Below are 19,990 nucleotides of genomic sequence, written 5' to 3'. Positions count from 1 at the left end.
GACTTGTGAGCTGTGTGGAGAAGGGGTCTGGAGAGCTAGCACGGGCTGTCGATGGCATCCGGCGTGTAATGGCAAAAGACGCGCTGTTTGGAGTTTGTAGGTGTCTATGTGTGTCGTTGTATGTGCTCAGTGCGTGTGATCGTCCTGGAGTGACGAGTTAGCGTTTTGTGACTGTTGCGATAACGTGGACTAGAGAGAGTACCCCTAATTGTGCAAGGACAGTCCCCTCATGACGTATGCTGCTGAAGCTTGTGGTGTGGTGGTGTGGTTGTGGTCTGGCCTGGTCTAATGTGCGTTCCGTGTTTTGTATTTGTTGTTTGTGACGCGGGCTGGCATGGCACTCGTCTCCTGGCCGCAACTTGGCCTCAGGACTCGAGTGCCGTGCGTGTGTGCCGCTTGACTGCAAAGCTTGCGACAAAGTCGTGTTGATGTTTGTCCTTTGGTCAACGATGTTTGCGCGGCTGCCTGAGGGGGAGCAGAGCGGCAGGCGGGGGTTGCGGTTGTGGTTACCCAAGCGTGGTGTTCGCGGACTCGGTCGGTGTGTTGGACCAGTGCAAACCCACACGCGCGTTCATCTTGCCATGTCTGGAAATGGTTGCTGCAGAGGTGAGATTCCGAGCCCCGCCGCATGTGGTTTGAGCCGATCGGGAGGTAAAATAGTGGAGAAACGGCGTTTTGTGTTGTACGTGCAGTTTACCGTACTTGACTCTTCTCATGTTTCGGAACGCTGACACAGTTATTTTATTTTTTTGCTGAGCGTCATTGCATCTACTTAACGCGCCCTGGCGACTGGCAAATCCCTCGTTTAAGTTCTGACTGAGAGCAGCCATGAATGTACGTATGGTTGTTAACGCAGAGTTTACTTGTTCTCAAAGCTGTAACATGTCAGCTGTTCTCGCCATTTACGTAGGCTGCCGAACTTCAGCAAAAATGCTTGGCCTTGGAGTCGGAGTTGCGCGACAAGGAAAGCGAATTAGCGACGTTAAGGGAGCTTGCGCAAGACCTTTCGCAAGATATACAAGCAGCAAAAATTATCGAACTATCAAAAAAGGTGCAGTCAAGTCGGGTTCTGCTTGCATGCACCCCGCGGGACCGAGTTGCTCAGGGATTGTGTTTCTCTGCTCCATCAGAATCGTATCCTCAACCTGGCATTGGAGCGCGAAAAGCAGCGATCGTCAAAGCTGCAAGCCGACCTTGCTGCCGGGGGTGGCAGCAGCGGCCGGCCATCTTCGAGCAGCGGAGCTGGCGCTGCTCCACCCGTCGAGGTAAGGAAGCAACCCATACATGCCTACGCGGTAAGCTGGCTTCATTTTTGCACCTTTTCACAAAGCTACCAAAAAGCCGTACTGTGGTACTACAAGTTGTTGCTAACAATGCAGCTGCCGGCCCCTATGCAGGCCATCGAGGAGGTGGCTCGGAGCATGGTTGAGAAGGCAGCCGAAGCAGCAGAGGCGGCCCAACGTGAGGCAACGCAGTGGAAGGAGAAGTTATTACAGACGACGAACAAGATCGCGCAGCTGGAGCAAAAGGTCGGAGTTGGCGCTGCGGCCCTCACGCCCTCCAGCCGCAAAACGAGCACAATCCAGACCCCAAACCACCACCACCCTTTCCCCTCCTCTACTTCCTCGTGGTTCGTCTTTTCCCCTCGCTCGTGGTTCGTCTTTTCCCCCCTTCCTCCTCCTCACACCTTTTCGCCTCCACCTCCCACAGTTTCCCTTCTCTACCTCCCACACCTCTTACCTACTCTACCAGTTGCCCGCGCTGTGAGCTGCTTCCCTCCTTCCCGGCCCTGCCGGCCTGCCCTGCCTTGCTGCGGCAGGTGTTCGCATTGGAGTCCGAGAACAAGAAGCTCACTCGCGCGCTGGTCCGCGAAGTAGGGGAGGAAGTGCCCCTGTCCAAGATCCTCGATGAGGGCGGCGCCGGCGAATGGAAGGGCCGACGGGAGCAGATCATTGCGCTGCGGGACCAGGTGAGGAGCGCTGCGACGGAGTGTGTACGACAACCTGGGCTCGACATGGTGGAGAGTTAAGGGTGGGAACAGGCTGGGACTCGCTCCCTCCCCACTCTCCTCCTCCCCCGCGACCGCCGCCGCCACTGTCACTGCCGCCGCCGCCGCCGCCACTGCCACTGCCGCCGCCGCCGCCGCCACTGCCACTGCCGCCGCCGCCGCCGCCGCCACTGCCACTGCCACTGCCGCCGCCGCCGCCGCCGCCACTGCCACTGCCACTGCAGGTGAAGCAGCTCAAGGCGGCTGCGGGTCAGGGCCCGTTGGAGACCCGGCAGGAGGCCGCGGCCAAGGGGGTTATCAACAAAATTTCCAAGGAGCGAAACCAGGTGAGCTGGGGCCGGGGGGGGAAAGAGGGGGGGAAAAGAGGGGGGGAAAAGAGGGGGGAAAGAGGGGGGGAAAAGAGGGGGGGAAAGAGGATGCTGGGGTTTTTGCGGGGATCCCAACGTGACGCCGGTCACGTCACGAGCCCCGCGTGTGTTTTGGGCTCTCTAGGCAAGCAGCCCCGGGGGCTTTACGGGAATTTGTGTTTGGGATGGAGCTGCGGAGTAGGGGGGCCTCCGCTCCATCATGTGGCTGCAATTGTGGAGAACCGAACTTTCGGGGGACGGGGAAAATGGGGGAGGAATGGGGCCAGTCGGTACCCGACATTTTCACGGCATGAGCATGTTGACTACTACGTACGGCAATTTACGGATGGCCATATCTCAGCCCCCGCGCTCGCCGACCTCATCCGTCTCTCCGTCTCTCCGTCTCTCCACCTCATCCGTCTCTCCACCCTGCCGCGTGTTGACACACAACTTCCGCACAGATGCGCACATGACCATGAACAGATACTTAAAACATCGCGTTTCGAATTAGGGCATTGTTCCGCCTTCATCCATCACGGGATTTCGGCAATAAAAAATGGAAAACAAAAATGGAAGAAATACGTGGCCTGACAGCACACCCCTGGGGCATTGCTGTGCCTCTATCACGCAGGAAATGAACCGACTCAATTTGGAGCTTATGGCAGTTCGAGGCGAACTGGACGCGCTGAAGCTCAAGTACGACGGTGCCACGTCACGACGAAAGATTCTGGAGGTGCGGTGGGTTGGTCTGGATTTTGTGGTCCTAGGGCTTCGTGCGACCAAACTAGGAGTGTAACGGGTTCAGGTACACGTTATCGTAGGGGGGGCCCCTAGGGTTGACATGTGCGTCTCGCTGGCGTCCAGGCTAATCAGAAGAGAGACGGATACCATGAACCTGAACTACAAAAACGTTACCAGGTAAACAGAACTTCCGAAAGGGCGTTTAAACTACAACAGCCCTTTTTATGTAAGGTGGATTCTACGGCACCGTACGTCAAACCAAACTGCATGGCCTGGCGTTCCATCCTATAGTTTGGCTCCGCCCCTCATTCTTCATGGATGTTGCTGTTCCCCTCATCCCCCTTTTTCCCCCATTGCGCGTTCCATTTCGTCTTGCTCCCTCATCTCCGTCGTCTTCATTTCCCTCGGTCCCAACTCTCCCCCACATCCACAACCTCATCCACATCCTCATCCTCATCCTCATCCTCGTTTTCTACAACCCCCTTGTGCCGTCCTCGGTTGATGTTCTGTCGTTTTTCCCAAAACCCCCCCGCACGACACCGTCCCTGCCCCTGGGCAGGCTGAGCTGTCCAGTGTCAAGGCGAAGGTGGCGGTCGTACTGGAGAAGACCCAAATGGACGATAAACTCATTGCCGCGCTCAAGACGGAGTTAGCGACGCTGCGGAAGGGCGGGCAGGGCGGTGGCGGGGTTTCGGAGCAGCCCGGCCTCGCCAGGTGAGGGAGCTCTTTTGGCCATTTTCAGCATGGAGAGCTGTAGAGGCGGAAAATAGGTCAGGACACAGGAATTCAGCGCTGTCCCCTAGCTGATGGGCGAGTGAAGGGGGAGGGAGGAGAGGCGTCAAGGGCTGGGCGATGGTTGACTGAGTGGAAGGGGGGGGCTCCTGAGGCGCTTGCATGTGGGACGCTTTGTAGGCGGTAGATGTCAAGCTGGGGTTGAGTATAGCCCGTCCTGGGTCACCTCCAGAACAAGGCAGCCGGTTGTTCATCAACTGCTCCTCAGATAAATAAAATATTCAACGTTCGAAGGTTATATATCGGATGGCGCTACAAAATGTCAATAGTATTGTCTCTTTTTATCGCGTCTGCATGTACGGACATCTGATTGTACAGGGCCGGCTCCCGCTGCGCCTCCGCCACCGCGCACGACGACGAAGAGCTTTGGCGGGAGCTCGGGGCTTTGCGGCGGCGGGTGGCGGAGCAGGTGGAGCAGATTGACCGTCAGGAGGCGATCATATTGGCACTGCAGCAGCGAGCGTCGGCGGCGTCAACGCCAACGGCAGGGCCAGGGCGGCCGGGCAGCGGGAGCCGACCAGGAAGTGGAGGCCAGGCGGGTGGTGGCGGGCGGGGAGGAGCGCATTGGGACAGCCCTGCGGAACAACAGCTACGGCTGCTGGAGGTAAGATTGGTGCGCGGGTAAGGAGATTAACATATTTTACAATGAAAACGTATAGGTATGTGTGTGACTGTTTCTCCTAAGTTGGCCTGGGTGCTACGATTCTGACCCCTGGGACCGCGCCTAATCCTTGTTATGGGAACAAGACTTAGGTCGCTTCGGTCGCCCTTTCCTTTGAACTGCAGGTGGAAAATAGCCGGTTAACGGAGCTCGTGGCACTCCTACAGCGGAAATTAGAGGGGATGTAACATTGGGACGACGACTCTGGATCTGAGCCTTCAGCCTTGCTTTTGCATGTTGTATGTTGAAAGCTAAAACAGGGGAATAGACGTCATTATTAAGAGTACTATATGCATTTAACTCGAGCTAGACTAGACGCATAAAGAAACAAGGTAGACTTCTCTCGAAAGAATGCAGGTGCAGCGGTCAGCGGGCCTGCGGGCAGGGCGCACACCTATACCATTTCAATCCACAACGAAGTTTGCGCCGTTTAACCCATGCCGGCTACAACAGTCGCGAGTGATTTGCGGAGCGGCGGCGTCGGATGACCCATACAAGGCACGGCGGGCGCAACTCACGTCTGGAAAAAAATAAAGCTTGCCAAGCTAACTTTTGTCCACCTGTTGCAGCTCTTGGGCATCGAGCGGGGGGCAGACAGTACTGAAATTGGCAAAGCTTACCGAGTGAAGAAGTATGAGCATAGATTCAACCCAGACATGCTTCAGAAGGTGGAATCAGCACACAGCAACATAATGCTTTCACAGCTGAACGCGCGCATGAAGGTATGCGGCTGGCGTTGGTGTAAGGGGCAGCCCCATGGCATGCTCCTTGACGGCGATTCTGCATTGCTAATCACGCAGGGAAAAGGCGTTAGCAAGTCCGTTGCATATGCTGACCAAGAGCCCCTGTTCCCGTGGCGACCAAAGTGGGTCCGTGCGCTTGTGGATGGCCCGGGGGTCAACGGGAAACCGGGCGCAAGGGCATAGCCGCAGGACCTCCTGACTAGGCAAACATGTTGTCCATGTTCTAATATCCGACCCAGATCTGTGCAACTTGCTCTCAGTCGGAATTCAAGCACTCGTGCAACACCGCTGATCGCTGACGCATGCTTTGCAGCCCTCTGACTCAAATGGCACGATGGGCATCTGCTGGATGCATTGCTCAACTGCTCTTCCAACGCGTCATAGCATATGGAGATGATTTCCGTGTGACGGTGAATGGTTCCGGATGGGCACGGGAAATGGAAGGCGCGTTTGGGTGTGTATACCCCTGGCTAATGCAGGCGCTGGGATGCGACTCCAAAGGTCATCATGGTCATTGGCGCTATGCAGCTGGGGATGGTGGCATACGGCTTTCAGCAACCCGCACTCAACTTGGCCGTCTTTAGTAAGTACTAAGCCCGCACCCGCCTCGACCCGGTTCCTGTACCCCTACCGTGCGTGTGTTTTACATTTGCCTCTCCTCATGCGCGTGTGAGCCTTACGTGCGTAATCCCTAGGTGCTCACATCTAACCCCCCGGCACCAAGGGCGCTATGTCACTCGTGTGAGCGCATGTCTTTTGCGGTGTACTGCATGCCGCGTGTTGTATCGAATTGTATCTAAAATATTCGTGTGCGGCGGTGGGGGTTTGGGGGAGTTATTCCGTGTCCCTTGCTCCATGTTCCTTATCTGCCGGTTCTTTACCTCGCCCTCACCACTTCGGGGGTTTCCTCAGGCGGGCTCATCGGCATTGCGGGCAATGTGATGAAGCAGAACGCTATCCTTCCACCCCCCAAGGACCCGGACATGGCCACGGAGGAGGAAGCCGGCCGCTGTGAGTTGGGAAGATAGAAGTGAGAGGGATGAGGTGGCACAGGTGGTTTCCGGGGAAGGGAAGGACGGAGGAAAGTGGAGATGACGACCACGTGAGGCCAGACGCGGCAGGTGCTGGAGGGTAGTGGGCTGTGTGGCTGTGACTGCAAGCTGCATAGAAAGATACCGGCACCGGTAGTTGACCGGGGTTTGGGGGTTGAGGATGAAGGGGAGGAGGTTGCGGTGTGACGAGTGAAAGACGTTGCGGACATGCCCGATATGTTGACCCTGTTGCTAATCACGTCCTGTTGCCTTCCTGGGGGGCGGGGGGCCCTGATGGTGCGATGGGTGAACCCACAGCCGGCCGGAACTTTGCCCGTGGCTTGCTGCTGGGCGTCCTCGCAACCTTTGCCGGCATGCTGGTGTTCAGTCTGCCGGAGATCTTGGTGCAGAAGTTCAAGCTTACGTTGCCCATCATCCCGGGCATCCCCAACATCATTGTGAGTGATCGCGCAGCGCAACAATACCGCGGATAGCGCACCGCAGCGCGGCATTCTGGGAGTGTACAGGATGGATTTTTTGCTGGATCAGATGGTAACAGCTCCTTAGGAAACGGGACACGGGGCAGAGAGGGAAGGGAAGGAAAGAAAAGGTGCGATGTAGTCCAGCAGAAAACAGACAATTGTGTTCATACGAGATTTCTGGAGCAATCGTGAATGTATGGCGCTCCTGGAGTAGGCCACCGGGAGGTTTGGACAGCCAGTTTGACCGGTGAAGCTCCTCACCCTCGTGCCTAGTAAACAACGTCTCCGAGCGGGATTTTCGGGGCAGCCGCCGGGAGGTTTTGTGTTCGATTCCTGTTGGCGATGAAGGGGGACTTGCTGGGGGGCAGGGGCTTGGCGTTGTTTCGTTTTGCACGACACGAAATTTCCGCCTCACCGTTTCTTCCAAGATAGCTATGGGTGTAGAGTGAGTGTAGAGTGAGCAATCTAGAAATTGTGGGGTGGGGGAATATAAGATATATGCCAGTTACCTCGAGTAGAGGTTTTCCTTTATGGATAGCGGAATCGAAGGAATTTTGTTTTCTTGCCCGGTTTCCATTTTTTTGCTTTGTGCAGGTCTCCATGAAGATTGTCGGCGCCGCATTGTTCAACTGGGTCATGACGGCATTCTACTACTAAATTAAAAAGATTTTGCAGAGGGTGGGCGTCGCCGGGGTTCGAACAATAGACTTCCGGAAGGACGACGCACTGTGTCGACGCGACTGAGTGAGAAAAAAAAATGGATTTTTGGGAGGACGGGCTGGAATCAAGTGCTACTATCGGGGACTTATACACTGAAAAAGAGCGGGTGGATGGGTAGGTAGTAAGACCCTTAATGTGGCGCTCGACTTGAATGCCGGTAGTAGTTCAGAGTAATGGGACATGTTCTGCTGCTTCCGCCGCCCTGCAACATGAGTGGGCTTCCGCCCAGGCAGGGCATCAATCATTCGGTTGGCTCGGTTGGTGCGTTTGTTGGTGCCGCGATAGCGGCGGCAGGGACCCGTTGGGACTCTTGTAAAACGGGGCGGCAGCACACCTGCACCCCGGACCGCGGTGGCATGCGTGGGTTGCCTTCAGTGGCGGGTGAGAGTGTGTGTGTGTGTGTGTGTGTGTGTGTGTGTGTGTGCCATAACAGCACCATTGGGGATAGGGGCCCGGTGTAGCGAGCAATGGAGCATGGAACAGTTACACGACTTCTGGTGCTAATCCTACCGTTATACCGATAACATCGTCCGTCGATGTAGCAGCCGAGCCTAGCTGGACAGCGATTGCGACATGACGGTGCGCTCCTGTTTGCGCGACAGTTATTCTTTGATGCCCCCGCCTAGATGGATGTGCGTGCAGCGGCCGGGCTGCTGGAACAGGACTCTGTTGTTGCTACTGCTGCCGCTGCAGCAACTGCAAAATCGGTGTCGCATGGCGGAAACGGCTCTCAAGGTCCCGGAGTTCTTCATCATCAACGGGTTTTGCCGAGGCAGTGAAGGAACGGCTGCAAGCTGATCAGCGCAAAAAAACCCTTAGATACTCTTAGGCTCTGGATTTCTTCCTGGGGCCTTGGGTCTTGCGCATGCGCGCTTGGGCTGAGGTGCGTTAGAGTTCGTGGCGTTCGCTCATTGTGTCGTCAGTCCTTTGCGTTCTCGTGGCAAGAAGATGGCCGCGCAGCGCTGGCCATTTGTCCGAAAGCAACGACGACCCCGGTGACCCAGTTACGTGGGAGGTGCAGAGTAGAGTAACAGCGATTGAATGCCTGTTGCGCAGGCGCTGTGCTTGATGTAACGACCTGTCGTGAAGCACGCAGTATGGAGGGACGGGCCCTCGATTGTTCGTTGGATTGTGTAGTTGAGGGGTATGGGGAAAGGCAATCAAGATGACATGTCCAAGATACCGTAAGCAGAAAGCATTTTGTTCGTATTTTGTGCAAAAGGTGACGTGTTGACGCGCAGCTTTGGAAAGTCATCGTTGCGGTTGTTGTCGTTGTCTTGAAAACTTCAAACCAAAGCAGGATCGCAGTCCGGAGCGGCGCAGCACCACCTACAAGCTGGTTTTCCTTTGGCTTTCTGCCATCTACGATCTGCAAGTCCAGATTAGATCTAGTTGTAGTTGTAGCGCAGCCCGAACGGCTCATGTGCAACGCCCTAACAAGTCGCTAACCGGACAACTCTAGGCGAAGTATCCGGATTCGCGCGTTTACGATTTAAGGCCTTCTGTCTCATAAGCTGATGGCGTACTACTTCTAACGTACTCTGGCGTACTTCAAACTGACATGTCGCACCTACGAGCCCTTGCACTTGTCTGTAAGAAAAAATTGTTCGGGAAAACGGAAGAAGAGAACAAAAGGAAGGAAGCTATTCATATTAAAATGCCGTAGCAGCCGCACGAGCAAATTACCTTTGCATCTCAGGCAGCCCCCATCGTTTTACTTTGGAAAGTGGCACATGTATTAAAAAATGGCATAAGTAATGTTTTGGGACGATGTTTTCTGTTCCAGGCAACCTTGCTGGCCTTCCGGTAAACCTCGTAATTTACCTTCCGTTGGAGAAACGCCCCATGGGCCCGAGCCTTACCAATGAAGCCGCGGTGCGCCTGCACTTTGGAGGCAGCAGCTGCCCTTTCCTAACCTCATTAATCTTTCCCACCAACAACATGACCCAATCTGAATGCATGCTATTTCGTTTACACTTCAAACCGAGATAGAGCCACTACGGTGAAAGGCCCACACATGCGATCTGCGCTACTTTCTTGCACAGCGGGCAACGCACGCAACGTAATGCCCTTTCTTTTTGCCACGAACCCGTCAGAAAATCTGATACAACGGCAACATCATCGCCACCACCATCATCATCATCATCATCGTCATCATCACAGCCATTATCCACAGCAGGCACCGTCCTCGAGGCGCCCTGGAAACAGGCAGCAGCATCCTTCCCGCGCGACCGAAAATTGCTGAACAGCAGTATGCAACTTCGTGTAGCGAGACCCAAGAGGCCGCATCGGAGGACAGCTGCAGCCAGGAGAGCGCTGCTCTTCGCGTCTTTCATCAGCCTGGGTAGCTTACTCAGGTGTGATGCCCTGCTATCTGTCTGACTGTCTGCCTGCCAGTCAGTCTGCCACGAATCACGTGCGCCAATGGTTTACTAAGCAATAATTTAATTTTATTGCGAAAACAGTTTTTAATTATGAAATCATAAATACATTCAAAACATGTACATGGAGTCCAACAAGCGAAGGATGAAGAGCGTGGGAATTCGTTTTGCGGACTGGCTGGCTGACTACGTAACGGCTACACGAATACTTTATAGGCGCGCACCCAGCCCCCGCCCCGCCTAGCGCCTACCCGTCCGGTATCTCACCTCCATCCGACTACGCGCCTACTCACAATGCCCACATCCTGTATAAGTCATGGCCGCGTCGCGCACACAGACAGACAGACAAACAGACAGAGACACACGCAAGCGTGCATGGCCACCTGGAGCATCTCACGGGGCCGGCCCCCCGGGGGAATGAATAAAAAAACACACCAATCTTGCCCTCGCGTCACTCACGCAGCTTGGCGCAGCAGCCTCTACCGCCGCCAGCTCCACCGCTAAAACCACAGCCAGCAGCACCATCGCCGCAGTCACCGCCGGGCAGCAACACAGGAGTTGCAGCCGGCGTGCTGGCAGCGGCATTATCAACAGCAGCAGGCGGCGGCGGCGGCGGCGGCGCCCGCCAGGTGACCGCTGGTGGTGGTCATCCGGGCCAGATGCCCCCGCAGCTGCGCGTCACGCGAGTCGGGCCGGCGACACCTCCCCAGCATTCTGGAGAGGACCTTGTGGTTTCGGAGCCGACGACGGCGCTGGAGGACAGCAACCAGAAGGCAAGGAAGGAGGGAAGGACGGGGAGGAGGGGATGGAGGGGATGGAGGGGAAGGAGGGCGCAACTGCCCCACCCGCCCCCGCCCCACCTGCTGCCGCCTCAACTACACACATATAGTTGACATTGACATACATACGTCAAGAGATGTCCAAGGGACTGGAGGAGGGTGGAGGTCCGCAGGAGCGCGGGAAAAGTGGAAAGCATGGGCCGGACAAAGCCGGAGGGGACGAGGAGGGGGATGGTTAGGAGGAGGGGCAGGACGAAGAGGGGAGGAGGAGGAAGAGGAGCAGGAGGAGGAGGGCGAATAGGAAATATGAGGAAAAAGGAAGAGGGGTGAGCCGTGTATGAGTAGCGGGTGTTCAGAAAGAAGTTGACGGTGGACTTCCAGATCCTTAGCCCGTGGTGGTGACGGGGAAGTGCTCGGCTATCCCCTCCGCCATCGCTGCCGCTCTACACGGAGACGGTAGCTGCAGTAGCTGCAGTAGCTGCAGTAAGCTGCAGTAGCTGCAGTAAGGTGCTGTCTTCATCCTTCTCTCTGCAAGCTATTAGTGCCAGGGAGTCCGAGATTTCAGAACGGTGTTCGGGATTTCAAAAACTACTACAAACTACAGTTTTGAATTAGTATCTCCCAACGGAAGCGGCACAGCTCTACACACACTCTACAGCGAAGCCGCTTTCTTACATAAGTAAGGGCCAAGCGCCAACTTAGCTCCTTTTCATTTGAACCTGATTTAAAAATCCATGGATTTAATTTTGCTAATATATCCTTTCCGGTCCTGCTTTCTTACATTCCGACGGCCGCCGCCCCGCTGCTGCTGGAGGAACGCTCCAGGGATGCGTTTTGCTCCTAGAGGTGGTTCCGGAGCTGTCCAGCTTTAGGCTCGGAGGCGGCGTGTCAGACCCCCTGCACATCAGGGTTTTAACGGCTAACGGTACGACCAGCATACCAGCCATCGGCACTATCCCGGTGTTGCTCGTCAATGGTACGGCAGGGTACGACGGGAGTTTGGGGGGCATGGCCCCGGGGGTCCTATTAGCTGGCTGTGTTGGTGTGTTTTCAAAAAATTGCATGTGGGAATGGGAAGGTGGGGAGGGAAGGTGGGGAGAGAGGGTTGGGCCATTTCTCCCGGTCGGTCGTACAACGATTTATTACCTTTCCTCAGCTTTAGCTTCGTGCTTCAAAGTCCCTAATAACTCCCAATCAAAGATCATAACAGTCTTCTTCTCAGTAGGTAATTCTTGTAAAATATTTGAAAGCTGGGAAAGACACAATCTACTGCCTTCTATAGCCGGACCGCAGTACGCGGACTGCGGACTGCGGACTGCAAACTGGTGCTTTGAAAGCTACTGGCAGCTCAGTTTTTTTGCATTCTTGGCATCACATAAATTCCCGTACACACCCCCTAACCGGAGGGCAAACCCACTTTTCTCTTCCACGGGTTTTTGATATTTGGGGTTAACGGCGGCGGCGGCGTGGACGCTGACAGAATCTGCCACAAGCTGCCCTCAAAACACTTCCGCCGTTCTTCTTTCCGCGGCTCGCGGCCGCGCCCGCTTCGTGACGGCGCCGAGCGGCGATGACGGCTACTACGGTGAATCGTACGAGAACGTGAACGCCACGGTCGCTGGCGGCGCCGGCGGCGGCGGCGGCGGCGGCATGAACGTCGACAGCACTGGTTCTTCACGGCGGGTTCAGAGTAGCATCCGCGATGCGACCTCCAACGTCAATGCAAATGTGAATGTGAACGCGAATGTGAATGTGAATGCAAATGCCACGGACGGCGGTTCCGAACTGGGCGTTGGTGGTGATGCTGATGAGGATGGCGATGAAAACGGCGGATTTGATTGGAACGCGGAAAAGCTTCCAATGATGTATACCGTCAGCACGGAGCCTGGGAATGTGGGAGTGGTGGGGGTGGCGACTGGCGCCACATCTCCAGTGGTTGGTACGGCAAATCTAACCGATTTCCGGGTAAGGCGAAAGCTGAGAAGGAATATACTATCCAATAATAGAGATCGTCGGCAGTTCGGCTCCTACCTGCTGCGATAACGGTCTGTCAATTTCCATCACTTCTGTGTCGTTTTCATGCGAAGACTACGTTACAAACAAGTACCTGCACGCAAGGAAAGAACGTCTTCGTGAAAGGGTAGGGCCGGGAGAGGGCACACTACCACGAAGCGGATCACCAAGGCCTACAGACCAACCGCTTCACGGCAGCACCCAAACGTAGCTACGAACAACCCGAATTAGCCAACACTGTCGCGTGCCGCGACACAAGAGCCACACTGGCTCGTACGCCATACGGCAAAGACACTCCGTATTCGCAGAAAACCTTAGTTTTCAACGCTTCACGTAGAAAACTGTCAGTTATGTCGTTATCTTTTTGGCGCCTATTTCTGCAACCCAGAAACTTGATACCTTAGCGGAGAAAAAGGAAGACGTTTTTTTGGATATGTTTTTTCTTCTGTCATATCCTCCTCTTCCTCATCCTCTCCATCCTCCTCCTCGTCCCCTGCTGCAGCAGTCTTCTTTCCTTGGCATCAGCTTCACTCGCTCGTGGTTCGTCTGTCCCCCCTCCCCCTCCCTGCCCCCCCTTTGCCCTCCCAGATGTTCTTGTACTCGCCATTCCCCTGGCCGTCGTCAGTGGCGTCCAGTCCGACTCTCGTGACGGTCCCCACCAACTTGACCATGCTGAGAGGACGAGTTTCCGTACAGTCCCCGTTGGTGGCGCTTGAATCAGCTGATCTACGTGGCGTGACGTACCCGGGATATCCCCTCTTGCACTTGTCGCAGGACCAGGTGGGGGAGGAGGCGCACCTGGGGTCTAGGGGGTTAGGGGTGTCGGCGTATGGCTGGTCGACATCGAGAGGATGGCCATGGATGAGGGTGGCCATGAAGAAGATATACCCTGGCGGGCTGCGTGCCAGGACCTCTCTCCTTCCCTGCCCTCTCAAACTATCAAGCCCTCATCCCCAAACGGGGGTTTGTGCCTTAGATGTCTGGTCTCGGCCGTTTCGATGTTTTTTGCGTTTTGCATTTTGCACCACATCGTATAGTTCGTTCTGTCCCTTCCCTTCTTCCCATCTACTCGCCATCTGCCACCCTCTGGAGGGTCGTACAGTCGCGACAGACACAGCTTTGCTGAACTCCCTTTCCCGCCCTTTTCCTTTTTTCCACCTGGCTTTTACTTTCCCTTTTCCTTTTTTTCATTACTGCCTCCTTCCCAGGCGCTTTACCATCCCCCTCCCTTCCTGGTATCGGCTCCACTCATCCGTGGTTCGTCTTTTCATTCCCCCGCTCTCTCCCTCCCTTCCCCCACACTGTCCCCGTAGGTCACCCAGATTGTCACTTTGCACGTCTCCAACCTGACTTTCCTATACTCTGTCAGGCCGGACGCGGGCCCCATTGATTTCGCGGCGGCGGAGCTGTTTCTCAACGTCAACATCACGGCGCGGGTGGGTCTATCGCTGGGTCTGTCGCCGGGTCTGTCAACATCACGGCTTAAGCCTCACGTGTCAAAAAATCGGTGTTTTGGTGGACCGAGATGGGCCCACTGAACCCGCCTTTGGCAAGGATCGTGCATGTGTTGTTGGAGTCAGTGCTGTTGCAAGGATTGCTTGAGTGGACGATACATTGTATTTTTTTTGGGGGGGGGGAGGGGGGGGAAAGATGGAGCGAGCACGAGGTTGTGGGTTGGATGAATTGAATCACGTGTCAGGTGGCGCAGCTTATGTGTGAAGCCTGAAGAGCTGGGGAACCGGGTCGGAAGGCAGCGCCGATCTGCTGCAGCGCGGGGAAGAGCCAGTACGTGTGTGAGGTGGGTGGGTTGTGGCCGTGTCGGCTACCTCGTCCTTATGACACCGCACCACGCACACCACGATTAAGGATTTCCTCCTCCCCACAACGACTTTTCCCCCCTGGCGACCAACTGCCGAAAACCACCCTGTTTGTTTCAGGCACACGTTCCCCGGGACATGCACGTGCTGCCGCTGGCTTCGTTGTCGTACCCCCACATTGAGCCCGTACTAGCGCTCGTGACACGCCCGCACGGGGGGTTGGGGGCGACAACCTCCAATCCAGGGGTGGGCCCCATGGCGCCCGTCGGCCCGCCGCCGCCTGGAGGCCAACCTTTCCGAGGGGGCCCCGTCTTAGGACTCGGCCCGGCGCAGCGGATCGTCGTACCGCTGGCTGCTGGAAACGAAATGAACCCCCCAAGCGTGAGGAGAAGCGCATTCTCCTCCGCTGGCGGCGGCGGCAGCGCCGCCGCCTCCACGCTTGTGCCGCAGGCTCTGTACAGCGCCAGCAACAACAATCTCACCGCCGGGTCAGCGCTGTCAACGGGGCGCATAGGTGCTGTACAGTCGGAGACGCCGCTGCCGCCGCCGGCTCCGCCACGGAACGCCGCAGGCGGCGGCGGCAATACAGAAAGTTGGGGGAAGCAGCAGCAGCAGCAGCCCGCGGTGAGCCCCGTAGCGGCGGAGTCAAGGCCTAGCTTGTCGGGAAATTCATCTTTACCATCAATGGTTGGTAGTACTGCTGGTGGCGCCGGGCAAGGCTTCGGTAATAGCAGTAGCAGTTGGGTTGGAAATGCGACAGCCGCTGTCCAGGTAGGCTTTCCATTGGCGGTATGGGTATGGATGTTATGGGTCGCTGCGGGTATTGCGGCGGCTGTGCTGCTAGGCCTCCCAACTCACTTCCTGGGTTTCCTTACGCTTTATAATAAATGCATCCCGGGTCCATTGTTGAATGGCTTTCGATCCTTGAGCCACCGTCAGGCAACATCACCGTGGAGGTGTGCGTGGGAAGTGATTGGCGACCTAGACCTGTAGGGAAACACAAAATGCTTGGGATGAACGGGATGGGAGCAGGTTGAACTGGTAATTGAGCACCCTCGTTTCTCCTGCAGTATTTTGGAGCATTCTGTGATGATAATTACATATCCTCGCTTTCCCTGCAGCACTGATGCATGCACTGCTGCCCTTTATGCAGGGGGCATCGGCAGGGGGTGCTGTTCCGGCGCGCATTGCGCAAGCACCGCCAGCAAATTTGGTACAGGGTCCAGTGGCGGAAACGAGAACGCAGGTCCCGAGCGGTTGCGGAACGGCGAGGCCGTGGGAAGTTTGGCAAGTCTGCGTCTTGACGTTGCCGATAGTCATTCTCGTGGTACTGGGCTGCTGAGTAGTATGACCAAGAATTGCCGTTCTTTATTTAGGAACCTTGAGAGGTTGTGTACTGGGCAGTGTGGGTGTGTCCCCCTGGGTGTGTCAAATCGCATTGCCGTACGTCAAGGAAACTTTTTGTCTGACTGTACTTTGACCGTTGACGGCCAACTGAGCGGACAGGGCCGGTAAGCCATTACGATGTTCTCATCAGAAAGTGAGCAGGCTGTACTTGGATAGTTTATGTTCGAATGCATGGCCAAAGCAGATTTATTCAGTACATGTGTATGAGGGGAAAATAATTAACCTGCCATTGAATTCCATGAATTTAGTTTCTGTCTACAGTCTTGAGAATGCATGGGCAAGGTTTTCAAGCAACCCTGATTATCAACAATGTGTAACAACCTTTTTCAAGGCCCCATCATTTTACGTTGGATGCGCTGGACTCTACGCTGGTAAGCGAATATGGCATAACTTATGAGTTTGAATTTCGCCTCGCGGAAGAAGTAAGCATAGTTGACCCAGCGCACATTTCGCTCCAGGCACCAGCAAGGCGACGGGCAAGCGGGCAGTGTACTGCGACCAGCAATGCTGTGAACGGTTGTCAGCGGAGCTAAGGAACCGCATCGCGAGGTTAGGCGAGCAGGTGCCGCAGGTCGACTTGCCAGCGGAACGGGTTGCGGACGTGAAAGCACTCAATTTACAAAGTACGTCCAGGGACTCACCACGTACCTGGTTATATTTATGTACGGCGGCAGACCCCAACCCCGAAACGCACTCCCCACACGCACAAGCAGGCATACCAACGTCGTACTCCTTCATCTCCATCCATCCACATTCCCCCAGCCTGGTCCCTCATCCCGTGCTTCTTGGCGCTTCCGGCCCCCTCATCCCTTCAGGTGAGGACGATGTCAAAGCCCTGTTCAAGGACTTCAAGCGAGAGGCTCGCTACCAAAAGCAATGCCGCCAGCTGGCAGCCGCACGGGGATTACTCCTCAACGCCCGCCGCTGGACGGCACCCTTTCAGGCGCTGCCACCTGCACCGACAGCCTCGGACTGCCCGGCCACCGCCACCGCCGCTGCCTCTGCCGCTGACACACGCAAAGCAGCAAACCTGGAGACCCCGACAACGACGCCAGCAGCGGCAATCCCGGCGTTACAAGACCGGCCTTCACCCTCTGCAGCTGCCGCGACATCACAATCTCAACCGCCGGCGGAAGGCCTCACACAGTCCACCGACAACCAGGCAGCGTCGGCGTCGCAAGCAACGGGAATAGCAACAGCAACGGCAATGACGACTTATTGTTGCATCGTCCCCAATCGCGGGAGCGCTGAGCTTGTTGGGGGCCCTGCATGCCGCAGTAGCAACGGTGCGCAGCTGCGGCATGTGGAGGACTGTGGCGGCAACAGTGATGTCCTCGCAGATGCCACAAATCCCATTAAAGCTCCTAATCCCATTTCCCGAGGTTGCGGTCAGAAGGGTGCACAGCGGTCGGAAGAAGATGGAGGCATCCCGCGGAGGTGCGATCCCGGCGGCCGCGGTAGCGGAGGCGGAGGCGGAGGAGGCGGACGCTGCGACGGAGCCTCTGTTGGAGGCGGCGACAGCGACGGCGGTGGACTAAGCATCCATCGCGTTGTCGCAGTTACTGCGCCTGCCGATGCTGCTGCTGCTGCGGCGGCGGCTGCAATGACACCACAGGGTCCTATAGCAGGGGCAGAGCCACAAAATCCAGCCGCCAAACGGATTGGAACAACAACAGTAGCAGCAGCAGCAATAGCAGATGGATTGACAGCGGCGGCAGTGGAAGTTGGAGAGGAGCGTCCCGCGCTGCTGCGGCCGCTTCGCACCGCAGCCACGGCCGCATGTCCAGCCGACGACCCGTGGGTCAGTGGTTGTGGCGGTGGAGCCCTGACACCACAGTTCACTGCCGCCTCACCCCTTACCAGCTGCTCCCCGTCCGCCGTTCCCAGCAGCGCCGTCACGCCCACATGGCCGCCAGCGACGCCGCGTTGCTGCTCGCTGGCGGCTTCCGCCGCCGCGGCGGTGGCGGCCTCACCCGCTTGCGAGTACGACAGCGATCCGCCATTCTGCCCAGCAAGCCCCGTCCTCGAGTGGCATTGCCCCGGTGGCAACGGTACCGCCAGCGCAGCCGCTGATGAGGCTGCGCAGCGCGAGGAGGTCCCCGTGGGTCCCCCTCGCACGGGCAGAGCCTGCCTTCCAGGCGACACGGCTGCGGGCGTGTTGGTGGTGTGTTGTAGCATTGACTTGGAGTGGTGGGAGCGGGATAATTCCAGGGTGACTGAGATAGGCTGGACCTTGTGGAACAACTTGACGAGGGAGCTGGAGTCCCGGCATCACATCGTGGCGGAGAATGAGTCCCTCGTCAACCGCATCCACGTACCTGACCACAAACACGACTTCCTTTTCGGGAGCAGCACGCTTGGTTCCTTGACGGAGGGCGCCGCGGCGCTGCAGGCCGATCTGGACAGTTACGGAGAGCGGCTGTGGGCCCGCTGGCTGGCGGAGCAGCAGCGCCGGGAGCAGCAGCTGCAAGCGCCGGAGGGGAGGGGGGCTTTGGACGCGTGGGCGTTATCGGAGCGAGCTGCTGGCAGGGGTGTCGACGCCTCGGAGGATTCGGCGGCCCGCTCGTCCTCTTCCTTCCCGGCGGCATCGGATGTCGCACCCGCCGGTGGTGTTGGTGGTGCTGCCGCTGCTACTGGCATGCCGCCGGTGCTGCCGGTGCCGCCGCCGCGTCGCCCGCGGCTTCAGCTTGTGGTTGTGGGGCACGGGTGAGCTTCTGTCTGTCCTTAGCGGTGTACGACATCCTGTGTTTGTGAGGCCGTGTGTGTTTATTTTAGCGATGATGATGATGATTATCTTCGGCGCCGCGTTGAAACCGGATGAAGTGTGGTACACGCCAGAGATGGTGGTGGTGGTGGTGGTACACGGCGGAGCGAGTGACTCTCTTTCTCTTTCACTAGAACACCGAAGAGTGGTAACTCCGATTAGTGTCACCCACCCGCGACGTGTTTGAATTTCCAATCAAAGTCCCAATTAGGTAGAATGTGTGCGTGTGGTCATGTGTGTGTACATGTGTATATATGTATGTATGTGTGTGTATGTGTGCGTCTCCTAGGCAATACCCATCTCCCCTCCTCTTTGCCCCCCCTGCCCCTCCTGGCCTAGCTTATCGCTCCAGGCAAGGTAGTTTTACCTAGGTAGTTTTCCGCTATCGTCATGACTATTAACATCAGCCTACCGCGAAGGCTGCTTCTTGACAAGCGCCTACTGGTTGGTTATTGCTTCCTTACTTCTGGCGTACCAGTTTATTCATGGCGTCAGCTTCACTCGTTCATGGTTCGTCTTCCCCTTCCTGCCTCGCCTCCCACACATTCTCGCCTCTCCTTTCCTCTCCTCCCCTCTCCTTTCCTCTCCTTTCCTCTCCTCGCCTCTCCTTTCCTTTCCTCTCCTTTCCTCGCCTCTCCTTTCCTCTCCTCGCCTCTCCTTTCCTCTCCTTTCCTCTCCTTTCCTCTCCTTTCCTCTCCTTTCCTCTCCTCGCCTCTCCTTTCCTCTCCTCGCCTCTCCTTTCCTCTCCTCTCCTCTCCTTTCCTCTCCTCGCCTCTCCTTTCCTCTCCTTTCCTCTCCTTTCCTCTCCTCGCCTCTCCTTTCCTCTCCTTTCCTGTCCTCGCCTCTCCTTTCCTCTCCTCGCCTCGCCTCTCCTTTCCTCTCCTTTCCTCTCCTCGCCTCTCCTCGCCTCTCCTCGCCTCATATCCCTCTCTCCCTCCCTGCCCTCCCTCAGGCTGTCTCAGGACCTCAGGGCGCTGTCCGGCATGCTAGGAGTCCAGCTACCCCCCGCAACCGCGATCGTGGACACCGCAGAACTAGCCTGGGCGGCTCTGGAGGCCGGACCAGGACGGGAGCGAAATGCGGTGAGCCCAGCACGATGGCGGGGTGGCTTGCGGTTGGGGCTTGCGGTGAAAAGGTTGTGTTGCTGTTGCTGCTGATGTTGATGTTGTTTGCAGATGAGTTTGAGGGTGCTACTCAAGGTGTTGGGCATTCCAGCGACCAAACTTCACAACGGCGGCAACGACGCCAGGTACACCATGGAAGCCATGTTGGCGCTGGCGGCGATGGAGCCCAGCGGCAGCTGA

General features: G+C 56.8%; 2 protein-coding genes across 2 annotated transcripts; both read left to right on the top strand.

Moving 5' to 3' along the window:
* The first annotated feature begins 323 nt into the window (after positions 1-323).
* On the top strand, positions 324-8,611 carry VOLCADRAFT_103203 (uncharacterized protein). Its single transcript, XM_002946915.1, has 15 exons — positions 324-834; positions 911-1,051; positions 1,131-1,265; positions 1,398-1,529; positions 1,820-1,969; positions 2,233-2,334; positions 2,987-3,088; positions 3,656-3,810; positions 4,207-4,492; positions 5,119-5,271; positions 5,350-5,414; positions 5,772-5,875; positions 6,205-6,303; positions 6,642-6,781; positions 7,400-8,611. The coding sequence occupies exons 1-15, from the start codon at positions 829-831 to the stop codon at positions 7,460-7,462; spliced, it is 1,833 nt and encodes a 610-aa protein (XP_002946961.1). The 5' UTR covers positions 324-828; the 3' UTR covers positions 7,463-8,611.
* A 778-nt stretch (positions 8,612-9,389) lies between these two features.
* VOLCADRAFT_87088 (uncharacterized protein) lies at positions 9,390-19,990 on the top strand (the record flags this gene model as incomplete). Its single annotated transcript, XM_002946914.1, has 14 exons — positions 9,390-9,400; positions 10,370-10,535; positions 10,796-10,850; positions 11,500-11,671; positions 12,251-12,650; positions 13,287-13,478; positions 14,012-14,134; positions 14,636-14,761; positions 14,966-15,139; positions 16,636-16,737; positions 16,866-17,359; positions 17,810-18,628; positions 19,639-19,768; positions 19,862-19,990. 14 exons carry the CDS (start codon positions 9,390-9,392, stop codon positions 19,988-19,990), a joined length of 3,093 nt encoding a protein of 1,030 aa, XP_002946960.1.

The sequence above is a fragment of the Volvox carteri genome (assembly GCF_000143455.1).
Source record: "Volvox carteri f. nagariensis unplaced genomic scaffold VOLCAscaffold_4, whole genome shotgun sequence".
NCBI lineage: Eukaryota > Viridiplantae > Chlorophyta > Chlorophyceae > Chlamydomonadales > Volvocaceae > Volvox > Volvox carteri.
The sequence above is the reverse complement of the archived record's forward strand: the minus strand, read 5'-3'. Positions and strand labels throughout refer to the sequence as shown.

What these genes read in the sequence shown, in the direction of transcription:
- VOLCADRAFT_103203 (XM_002946915.1), top strand. An exon ending in GCGCTGCTCCACCCGTCGAG is followed by an intron (nt 1,266 to 1,397) that starts GTAAGGAAGCAA and finishes GCCCCTATGCAG; the next exon opens with GCCATCGAGGAGGTGGCTCG. An exon ending in CACGACGAAAGATTCTGGAG is followed by an intron (nt 3,089 to 3,655) that starts GTGCGGTGGGTT and finishes GCCCCTGGGCAG; the next exon opens with GCTGAGCTGTCCAGTGTCAA.